This window comes from Sitodiplosis mosellana, unplaced genomic scaffold (assembly GCF_009176505.1).
Source record: "Sitodiplosis mosellana isolate CC-2019 unplaced genomic scaffold, AAFC_SMos_1.0 Smas_scaffold_1, whole genome shotgun sequence".
NCBI classification, from domain to species: Eukaryota; Metazoa; Arthropoda; class Insecta; order Diptera; family Cecidomyiidae; genus Sitodiplosis; species Sitodiplosis mosellana.
This window is the reverse complement of record NW_022595244.1, coordinates 22,188,749-22,200,265: the sequence shown is the minus strand read 5'-3', so window position 1 is coordinate 22,200,265 and position 11,517 is coordinate 22,188,749. Positions and strand designations below refer to the sequence as shown.

At 35.9% G+C, this 11,517-nt stretch overlaps 2 protein-coding genes and 1 long non-coding RNA gene across 3 annotated transcripts; 1 reads left to right on the top strand and 2 right to left on the bottom strand.

Annotated features, from left to right (window-relative positions):
- Nucleotides 1–3,909: 3,909 nt before the first annotated feature.
- On the bottom strand, nt 3,910–4,527 carry LOC129569668 (uncharacterized). The gene has a single exon (XM_055448807.1). The coding sequence runs from the start codon at nt 4,525–4,527 to the stop codon at nt 3,910–3,912; it is 618 nt and encodes a 205-aa protein (XP_055304782.1).
- A 2,125-nt stretch (nt 4,528–6,652) lies between these two features.
- Nucleotides 6,653–7,457, top strand: LOC129575720 (uncharacterized). Its single transcript, XR_008688823.1, has 3 exons — nt 6,653–6,764; nt 6,858–7,124; nt 7,204–7,457. It is a non-coding gene; the product is annotated as an uncharacterized LOC129575720 (long non-coding RNA).
- Nucleotides 7,458–8,355: 898 nt separating this feature from the next.
- Nucleotides 8,356–10,771, bottom strand: LOC129569603 (phospholipase A1-like). The gene is made up of 6 exons (XM_055448676.1): nt 10,634–10,771; nt 9,630–9,804; nt 9,424–9,548; nt 9,145–9,345; nt 9,024–9,083; nt 8,356–8,942 (listed from the first exon to the last, which is right to left on the bottom strand). The coding sequence occupies exons 1-6, from the start codon at nt 10,695–10,697 to the stop codon at nt 8,356–8,358; spliced, it is 1,212 nt and encodes a 403-aa protein (XP_055304651.1). The 5' UTR covers nt 10,698–10,771.
- Between the last annotated feature and the right edge of the window lie 746 nt (nt 10,772–11,517).

Below are 11,517 nucleotides of genomic sequence, written 5' to 3'. Positions count from 1 at the left end.
TCCCAGTGGAAAAAACAAAAAATGAAAATACGCGTATTACTTCAGTAAATTTGATAATTTGGATGGGTTTTTTTGCGCTTTTCCTCTCTTTAAAATTTAATTTACCAGTTCAGTAATCTTCCTTTGCTCGATTTTCCAGTGCAGAAATTTCGCAGAAATAGATGAATAAACGAAACACATCAAAAATGGGAAAAAAGCGAGCATAAAATGAATAATTCAATAGAATTTTTTATTTGACCAATAAATGTGACGGGTTTCGAAAGGGAATGCTGGTAAGAAAAAAAAATTCGAAAATCGGTATCGGAGAAAAGCAAAATGCGTAGCAAAACGAGGGTGGAATCAAGCGTATCAAATTCAATGGTTTACGCGATGAAAAGCCCAACGATTTGGCTATGCCAAATAATTCATGAGAATTCCATTGTGAAATGGTTTCATTCGCAAAAGGTCGTTTAAACCATCACTGCATGCTACAACGTTGACCGCGTAACGAAATGAACCTCATTAAACTAGCGAAACATTGAGATGAATCTGAACTGTGCGCATTTCGGACATTTTTATCTGCACTTTGATTAATAATTGCGGAACCAGTCGGAGTTTTGCACAAATGGAATAAAAAAGAGCGATGCATAAAATGATGACGACAAAAATGATGTATAGCCATTTTATCATACTTCCCGGCTGCAATTAAAATCATCTTTCGAATTAATTTAGTTTCAGTCAACATAATTTAGAGCTCCGTATTTCAAACGAAATTGTAGCAACACCAGAAAAAATGCGGCCGAATCTTTTTCGCCGCGCGGGAAAAGTATGTACGAGCAACGAAAAAAAAACAAGACATATCAAATGATGTGTCTGGCAGAGCACCCAGTAAAAAAGTAGAAAGAATGGCTGTCTGCCATAATTAAAGGCTCGCGTAAAAGTATAATTGCTTTTTTGTGGTCGTTGCGAAATGCAAATCTGCATCAGATTGTACTTTAAGTAACGTATTTTTCACATTTATTGCACAGTTAATGCCATCGCTGACAAAGAAAGACCAACTTTTGTACATTGATTTATTTTGAAGTCATTCTTTTGGCTACGCTTTGTTCATTCCATGGCATGAGTCAAGCGTTTTTGAAATGTGTTTCAGTCGAAAAATGTATTAATTGAATGGCGAGAGAATTAAGAAAAATTTTTGCCATAGAACGATTCCGAAGTGAGTACTTGAGTAGCGACTGAACGTAGGAAAGCTTCAATGAGTGTGTCTCTAAGTATGTGCCAGTGCACGTGATGGAAGCCAAAGATTCTTCACCATTGTATTTCATAAAGTGACATTTACAAATTACGAATTGCATTCCGAAGGTCCATTGCTTATCCAAATACACGCATTTCTCTCGTGTATTCTTCTTATTCTCTCTCTTGTCTACTTCGATGCAAATTGAACGAGCAGAAAAAAGAAGTGAGATCAAAAAAGGGAAATCTTTTTCAATGCTTTTGAAAATTAATTACCAGCAATCGTATCGCATTTTCTATTGTCGTCATTGGTGTTGCTTCTTGTTTTGGTTTTGCTTATGGGCAACAGTAGCTATGTCGCTCTCTCGTTCTTTTCGTTTGTGCTGCTGTGTAAGCTTTCTCGAGCGTTGGACCAGTTTCGAAAAATGAAAAATGAACCGAGAAAAGCTTTATATATACGAAAAAAAGTGGCTTCATTGTGCAAATGCAGTAAATTCATTATCGCCAAGCGAATACTGAGACTTCTCAGTGAGAAGCATGTATGTATTGTGTGCTTATTTCAACGCGCTTTTATTGGCCACAATGGCTCGGCCCATCGTAACACGATGAACACAGCACCATCACCATCACCACCACCACCACCACCACCACCGCCGCACAATACAGCTAATTTAATCAGCGTCGCTCGAAGAATGAAAATAAATAGCAACAAAGACATCAACGAAACTCTGAATGAAAAATGAAAATTTACGCCAACCGCAAAGAGAATCCCAGACGACAAGAATACGAGTACAAGTTAGTGAGAGAGATAGAGAAACGATATGCGATGAAAGACTTCAGTTTGCCTTTGGACGGTTGTTTTGCTTGGTCGGGCGGATGGACGCGCGAACGCACATTCGTTGTCCAAAGTGTCTTTCTTGCTTCTTGCAAATGATTAATTGCGTTTTGTTTTGTATTGTTTTGCGGTGATGGTGATTTAGGTCGTTATTAGCGTGTTTCAAAATTCCACTGTTAACGTGGTGCTGTTGCATTTTTAGCCACGTTTCTTCGTCCATTACAAACAGACCAACACCAACATCACACCCGATGCTTGACAGTACCATCACCACCAAGTGTTTCTAGTAATTTGATCTAATATTCTCTTATTAAATGCCATATGAAGGAAAGTCGCTTACGAAAAGTCTCCGAGCAAACTTCAGCACACAATAAATAATGGTGTTATAAATCTTTTTTGTCAGTTCTCGATGGATTTGCTAAAACGATCAATTCTTTTAAATTGGTGATTAAAATGGAGAGAGCGAGAAAAAAAAGGTATTGAAACGCTGTCGATCAAAATCACTCGTTAAGCTCTATTGAGTGATTGAATTTTTTTTTCTAGTTCATATGTGAAAGAAATTATCGTCGCCACGCACAAACACTCTGCATAAAGTGGTTTTGCCTTTTTATTCGGTCACTGCTCGGTGTACACCGTTAATGTGTATTTATCGTCTTACTTACGGCCTAATTCAAGGGGTAAAAGTAAAAAGATCGTTTATGCTTCTGGTTTTTTTCTTGTTTAAGCGAATAAAAATAACTAGCAAAATAAGTGTGGATGAAGGCAAGATAAGTGTATGAAGTGATATATTTAATGGACTTGAACTCGTGCGCTCACGCGGCTAGGATTAAAGCTACGAGCGAGCATTAAATTGTGAAACGAAGAAAATTGCAATTAAATAATGAGCCACTTTGTAATTGGTTGGATTCAAGCGGAAACCAACGGGAAAGTCAATTGTGTGCGTGTGTGCGGTGATGGGGACGATGGCGATGCCAACCATATTCCTTTATCCGTCGTGGGTCGAGTACAAGGAAGTTTTAATTGGATTTTTATTGATATTGTTGTGAACAAGAATGCAATTTGGACGCTAGCGAATGAATTCGGTCCATTTTTTGTGCTTCTTCTTCAAAATTGAGCGTCTCGATAAATATCCACATAATGGATTCGAAAGTAAATATTTCATACATCCATTTCATGAAATAACATTGTTAAAATCTACTCCGTCGTAAGAGAGGAACTTTCCACGCCACATAATAAATTGAACTCGAACAAAATTGTAGCGAGAAATAATATAAGTTTCACAGTTTTCATTTCATTTGTTGTTCCGAGAAAATGCAATTGTGCTGCGAAGTCGTCGTAATTATGTGGTTGAGACAAATTGCATCAAAAATGAGAAAGAATTTGAAGAAAAAGAAAGAAAAAAAATAATAAAAAGTAATCATAGGAGTTAGTGCTGCAAATGTATCGCCCGACCGCGATTCCGCTTCCTTTCTAGTGCGGCGTCTTTTCAGCGAGACTTTTTTTTAACGTACGCAAACAACAATTCGCAACAAACTTGATTTTCTTTCGGTTGGTTTCTTTATTTGTTTTCTAGCTGGCTGCGCTATTGCTATGGTGAGCTCTCTCTCTCTCTTCTCCATTCTTTTGTTAGTTATGCCATTTAATCAGATGGGTATATAATTAATTGGAAACAATGCTGTGTGCAACGACTGCATGCAACAGCAAATTAAAAATGGAAAAATTCAATTACGAATTTGATAAATGGATGCATAGACGACACGACACAATTTGTAACCGCTTTTATTGTTGGCCAACTTTATTAACAATGTTTCGTATTCAGAGCAAATAATGTTGTGCTGCGCTGTACAGTGCATTGCAATGAATTAATCCGATGCGTTTGGTGTATTGCTGTCACTTCCACTTCCACTGTGTGAATAGTTGGGTACGAAAAGTCGATATTCACTTGGTTTTTCCTCCTCTGCGTACAATTGGTCCGAGAAATAAATGCGTCGCAATCGAATGTTTGCATTCATGCGAATGCAAACCGTTTCCACGTAACGTGTACCATAGGCACGATGCGTAAAATCGGCCAAATTGATTTCAATTTTATTCCAGCCAGGGTCCAACCGCAACGGCATTTGAGTAATGAACATGTTTGTACGCGTGTGTGGCTGAAAATTTGATGCTTGAAAACGACGCAATTGGTTTTCATGGTCACGAACTTCAATTTCGAATGTACAGTATTTCTGCATATTTTTCACAATTATCGTTAGGAACGGCAATTTTATGCCCAGCGATTTGTACGGCTCAATCGGTGTGGTAATTTTGCACGTTGACACATTGGTGCCCGACAATTCCAACACAGTCGAATTCAAATCCTCATCTATGACGCGCTTGCAATGTCCTTCTCGCGTTTGGCACTTCCAAAACTTTAACGGGCTCCGACCAATCGAATAAAACACCGTGAGAAATCCACCTTTTTGGTATGCGTTGCGATACATATTTTCAGTTTTAGTCGACTGATTCGCTCTCTTTTATTTCACGTGACTACTTCGATCTACGTTTATTTTCGAAATTCAATTGATTGATTGATTTTTAAGCGTTGTTTTAGTTTTCTCTTCATTTCAATGCTGGTTTTCATGACAATTGTTCAGATTCCAAACTTTGAATTGTATAATAGTAGCCATTTTTTCGTGTGTTTCAATCAATTGTGTAATTAATTTTAAAGGCAATTTTAGAGGCTTACTGTTATGCTTGAGTGTTCATCACACACAAAATGATATCGATTACATTACATGTTTATTTTCTTCAAATAAAAACAATGGGAGACAACGACCATTTTTTCCCTCTGATGATTGTTTACCAAACTTGAATAACAACAAAAATATAAAACGATATATTCGTGATTTTTTTTTCTAGAAAAAATAAATGATTCCCTTTCCTTTCAATTGAAATGAAAGTCGTAAAACACGTGAAGCTAATAGGGTGGCCATTTTTTTGAGCTTGTTCAAAAGTTCGAGTTAATTTAGATTTCAGGAAGCCGTGCCAATCAGAGCTTGACAGAGGAATTATTCCACAGTGAAGCTTCGGCGATTCGGAAACTACACAAACGGTGAACTTAAATAAAATATAATAAAATTCAACAAATCATTTTCGTCAGTGAAAAATGTCAAACGATGTGCCTTTAGATTGCTAAATATTTCAAAAGTGTGTAAAATGATTTTCCGTTTTTCAGCGGCTTGACTGTACTTTATTTTTCCAAGATGCAATGATATGAAACGCCGAATAGAATGTTGTCAATGAGTTATAAATACTTTGAACGAACTTTTATTGCTTGCTAACTGAGCCTCTCAGGTGGTTAATATAAAAGGCAGAATGCTGTAGCAACTGCTTTAGTCAATAGCTAAAGTTGAAAGTGTGCACTCGCCAAAGAAAATTAAAAGATATTCATCTGCGTAAAAGAAACCTATTTAGTTTCACAAAGCATTAACATTATAGTTTGAAAATATTTTCAAGATAAAAACTTAAGTTGGTTATTCCAATTAACAACAAAATTTACATAAAAACTCTGTTATTAAAAGTATTTTACTGCATTTTTTGAAACTATTCACTAGTAAGTCCCATTACAAATTACAAACATTTTCTGCAAATTATTGAGAGGATTCATTTCTATGCAACTTACAACAGAAATGAAGTCTTTCCAATCGACTCGTGACTTATTTGGTACATTGGGAATCTATCCGTTTCAATCGTCTCGAAAGTATCAATTCGATTGGATAATTCTGCTGATTTTCATTCTCTTCGGGCAATACATCATTTCACTGATGGATTTCTTCTTATTCAAGGCCAATACGCTTAGTGAAATGGCAGATTCATACTATGCAGTCGCAACCACGTCACTGCTCTTCTACACGTTGATTGCGATGTTTCGAAAGAAACTCGACATTTTTCAATTACTTGAAAATTACGAAAATGTTATTAAAAAGCGTGAGTCAAATTTCTAGATAAATTTGAATAACTACTCAAATATGATTCAAATTACTGTAGGACTTGCGCCTCCAATGTCGACAGCAATTTACGACGGAGCAATTGAAAAAGTTGATAAATGGGCAAAGAACTTTTATTTTGGCTTCACCAAAATTACATTCCCAGGTGTCGTCTTGTCGCCGTTCATCGCGAGCTATTTCGCTTATTTTGCAACCGACTCCGGAAGCGATGCTTTTCGCTTGCCATTTTTAGTTTGGTACTAACTCAAATTCAGTTTTAGGTTTTATCGTGCGTTTCTCAATTTATCTTCTTCAAGGTTGCCATTCGAATGGAAAACACCATCGGGCTATTTGATTGCTTGCTTCATTCAATTTCCGTGCATTTATTTTCTTATGTTGGTCGCTGCTTGTAGTTTGAATTTTCTAATCGGATCATGCAGTATGTTGATGTCTTTTACTGGGAATGCCAAACAAGATTTGTTTTTTTTAAATATGAACAGCGACACAAAGCTAAGCCATAGGGAACTCAAAGAAAAGCTGGCGAAATTCATTCAATTTCATGCGATAATAAAACAGTTCAGTATAAAAGTATTCCAATCAAATATTGACAAGAAATAATTGAAATCATCATCTTCAATAGGTTTGCTTTTGATTTCACAAAAACGTCAGAAGTCATTCTAACTGCGTACTTTTTATGGAGCATTTCAACAATATGCAGCACACTTCTGATGCTTCAAACCGAAATGCTAAATGTATTTTAATATGAATAAGTCAAAAGAACATTCTTTTACACATGAAAAGCCGCGTTTACTCTACATATGCATTTAATTAATCTCTTATTCTAGTCGGGAAATATAAAGAATGTGTTCGCTGTCGTGCGCATTTTTATTCTGATGTTCTGGTCATTCGCCGCCAATTTTTTATTTTGCAATTCTGGTGAAAGTTTAACAAGAAAATTCAATACACTGAACGATATTATTGGTCAAAGCCAATGGTATTTATTGCCTATGGATATTCAACGATTGCTGCCAATCATCGTGATGACAACTCGAAAAGAAATCATTCTTCAAGGATTTGGCGGCGTTAAATTGACTAGAGAAACATTCAAAACGGTGAATTTATTTTGAAAAACGTCAAAATATTCAATCCATAGCCTAAATAGAAACAATAATGCAAACATTGACCTTTCAGAATGTCAACCGTGGATTTTCATATTTTACGGTTCTTCGTGAATAGGATTACATATATCCCACTTGACCAAAATAGTGTATCGATTTCACTTAATTCACCGTACGCAATAATTTCATATTTTGATGTGTTGATTAATGTTGAGTTAAAATAAATTAAAAGCGCTTCGCGTAGCATGCATTTGATTTTGGCATCATTAAAATTTCAGTTTTATAGATTTCCATGGAACAACACATCAAGCATTGCGTTAGCCGAACATTGTAAGTTTCATGTTAGCTGTTAATCGCTTAAATCATAATTTATTTACCCATATAACAAGACTCAATGTAAAATCCACGCAAATAAAATACCGATTCAGTTGCACAGAACAAAGTTTCTATTTATTTCCTTCGAATTGATTATTTAGAGCAGCATTTGCAATCTTTTTTGCATTTTTTCCTACATGACCGTTGAAATGTTCTTTTAGTGATTTTTTTCACAACTTGCATCAGTAAATGTTTCCAAGTTCAAAGTGACGATGCCGTAACCGTGATAAGAGAGTGGTCGGTTTGCATTTCCAATCATGAAAATAACATATTTTAGCAGAATAATTGGTAAATTTTGCCGATTGGATTCATACGAATGGTCAGCCATTTTTGCATAACTGGCGGTAGCAATTTCGCCGAAGAGACACCACAAAAGTGAAATTGAACGTTCACACGTTCGACTAAATTCCAGACTCACACGATGTACATTTATTGCTTTATTTAGGTCGTTCCTTCAATTTATTTCACATTACCGGTTAAATTTAAACTGTTGCACTAGTAGTTTTCAATGTTTCCAAGTTCACCTCAATCATAATCAAATCATTGCTTCCAAAGTGATCAAAATGATTTCTTCTAACATAGCACATTATATAAGTATATTGGACACGTGAAATTGTAATCGGTTTTCCCAAATAAATTTATCCGCATAAATCGTTTTTAAATAAAATAACTAAGCCTTTCGAAAAGCGAGAAAATCATTTATTTTCGCCAAATTCCAGTCGTAACGCAACATTTATTCATTCAAATATTACATTAAATTTAACTAAAATACACAAAGAAAAAAATATGTTGTCGACATATTTGGACTTAATCCAACGTATTTGAGCCTACTACAACAGTAAAGAGGAAATCAACTTTCGCACTTATTGTCACAATTGCCTTTGCAATTTTGCTGGCAAATTTTATCTCTTTTCGATATTATCACCCGTCCATCTTTGAATTTTTTGGTTCTTCTGCGTGATTTTAGCATTTCGGTCGAAATGGGTATTTCCTGTGTCGCTATTGCTGTTGTTGGTGTATCACTTGATTCTGTGCTCGTCATTTCAGTGGATGTGATTAATGGTTCGGCAGTGAATGGAAAGCATGAAGTGGTATTGAAGCAGAAATTCCCTTCGATGTCATCGGTAAAATATCCAAAACGGGATATGAGTGTATCAGCTTCGCGAGAATCTTGATCTTCACAATTTACACCGATGAATTCATTCTGCGGAAACAATGAGGCGAAGTAGTAAAATATTGCTTTCGCATGACCGCATTGCTTGAACGGACAACCCGGCTGTGTTGTTGTTTTATTATTGGCATAAAAATTCAAATCACCACGTTGTTCATTGGTGCCTAACTCGCCTGGATTTGTGTGCAGCACTTGCACGAAACGGGCACAAGTTTTGTTCAATCCATTTTTGGTGGAGTCGAAGCCCGGGCCGGCTGGATCCAATCCTTGACAATACAACATTCTTATCTTATTTTACTTCTGATCAAGCAAACTCTTTTTTCAATGTAAAAATTTCCATTGCTTACCGGTTATGCGACTAAGAGTACCGTTCAATGTTGCTCCGGCATAGCCTGCGATGTGCGCACCTATAAGAGAAGAAACTGAATAAAATATCTATTATCATTTCAATCTCGTATTCAATCACACCGAGACTATGACCAATCAATTCGATAATGTCGGTATCTAGCTCCAACTCTTGTATTACTCGTGCCAAATATGATCCAATGGATGGAACAATTTCATCAACACTTCGACCGTAACTGCAGCTCGATACATTCTGATAGTCAACCAAAATAACGATGCCATTTGTGGCATTTGCCAATGCTACTCCCGTTGGTTCCATCCAACCTTAAGAAGATAAATAATGTGAGATTAACGCCGATTCGAGTTCATTAAATTGAATAATGAGTCAAAAGGAAATTGAACCTGTTTTGTTGAATTGCACTTTGTCGGTGTAGCCGTGAATGAGAAACTTAATATCATCTTCTTGAATCACCATATTTCTGTCGTCGGTATTATTTAGATCCAGTTGATAGTAATACTCCATGTTGCTAAACATTATTTTCATTATTATTAATGTTTTATTAGTGTCTTGATTCGGCGCACAATAATTTTAAAAGAAACAAATTTACCTCTTTATATAGAAAAATTGAACGTGTTCCTTCACCGTTTCTGCTGTACATGGATAACTGCATGGGCAAAAGTTTGGCAATATCGAGCCGATGAATGCCGCCACAACCACATTCAAAATATTTGTACCGAACGGAAATGGGTCACACTTTGATTCTTCCGATGTAACGAAACCAACTATGAGTATGAAAAATAATTTATCAATCATTTTTTCACGAACTTAATTTCAAATCGATAAGAATCACTGAATTCCTAGTGAAAGAAAAGTACAACATATGTTCGCAATCCAGTTATACACATAACTGCAACGATAGCAAAATGCACATTTAACACTGTGCCATAACAATTAGAGAAAGAACCCGTTCTGCGACGTAATCTCTGTTTGAGCATCTTGCTAGAGAAAAAGTAGAGCAATCAATACGTAATACCGCAATTCTTTGAACTTGTCGCAATTCTTTCACACACGCATTCAATCGACTGAGAATCGTGTACGACGAGAAACTATTCTGCTTACGCAACTGAATTCGTTTTCATTCATTTAAATGCAAGCGATAGCCGCTATTTATCATATTGAGTTCATTGTGTTGTTTGCGCGTCCCATATCTTTAGTTCTCTTTTCGTATTTTCTGTCGTTGAACTGGCAACGCTTCAGTAGATATGTTATTTTGTTATCGGTGAACAAGACGCAAAGACTCAACTGATCGTCGTTCGATATGCGAAACATTTTGAGTTTACACTTGAAAATATTATTTCTTCACTGAAGATCGAATTTGTGACGAAATTTTGTGAACTTGAATTTTTAACATTTGTGTTTTTAGTTGAAAGAGCACTGAATTCAACAAAAATGTATTCCTGAATGAATTTATTGTTCTAATGTGAAGACAAAATAAAAATAATTTAATTTGTGAATATTATGCTAGTTGAAAAAAAAATGTTTCGAAGTTCATTCAAATGGATCGACATTTGAAATGAATGAGAATCACATTTGCACTGGACAATTACGTACTCGCAGTGAAATAGTTGAAAAATAAAGTGATTATTGTGAAATGAGTGAATAACTTTCGAATCATTTTATTTGTACCGAAACTTGCTTCTGATGTTAAATGCTATCGAAAAATGACTGAGAATGGAGACCAACAGTTGGTTGTTATTAAAGCCACAAACATGCATATGATAAATGTACAAGCACAACTTTGTGTTGTTTATCAGATCAGACTGAATATTCAAATTTCAACTGTTTTCTACAGCAAAATTCTTAATTTACATTTAAATCGTTGACGGGGAGTTTATCCTTGCATTCGCAAAATGCAAATGAATTTTGAAACGACGACATATGACGGTGATGCATTATCAGTGTTTGGTTTCGTTCGATGGGAATTCATCTGAGCAGTGAACGTGTGAACTAGTTCATAATGTGGTTCAATGCCGAACGAGTACACGATTCTAATATTAATGTTCTCGTTTCGAATTCTATGCGTGAATGATCTTTGCGGAGTCAATTTCTCCAAAAATAGTCGTTTAGAAGTAAAGAGTTCATTGGGACGATTTGATGAGAGGAAACAAAGAGTGATGCGATAGCGACAGATTTGACAAAGGAAGCACTGTGCCAAATGATTACGAAGGAAGTGTGTAACACACACACACACACACACTTTATATCTCATATATTTTTGTGTTGATTCCATTTTTAAAAAAATCGAAAAATAGAATCAAAGCGACTTTTAAGACATTAATTGGCGAAAAGCGAAACAGCACAATTGAACTATGCGTAGCGCTGTATTTTTCGGCACCAAGTCACGTTTTGGAATTTCCAACTTGGAAAACGAAGCAAATCGTCATCCGACGCACAGATGTTTAGGTCAAAAATGTGTGGCACAAGTCACAGTGAAC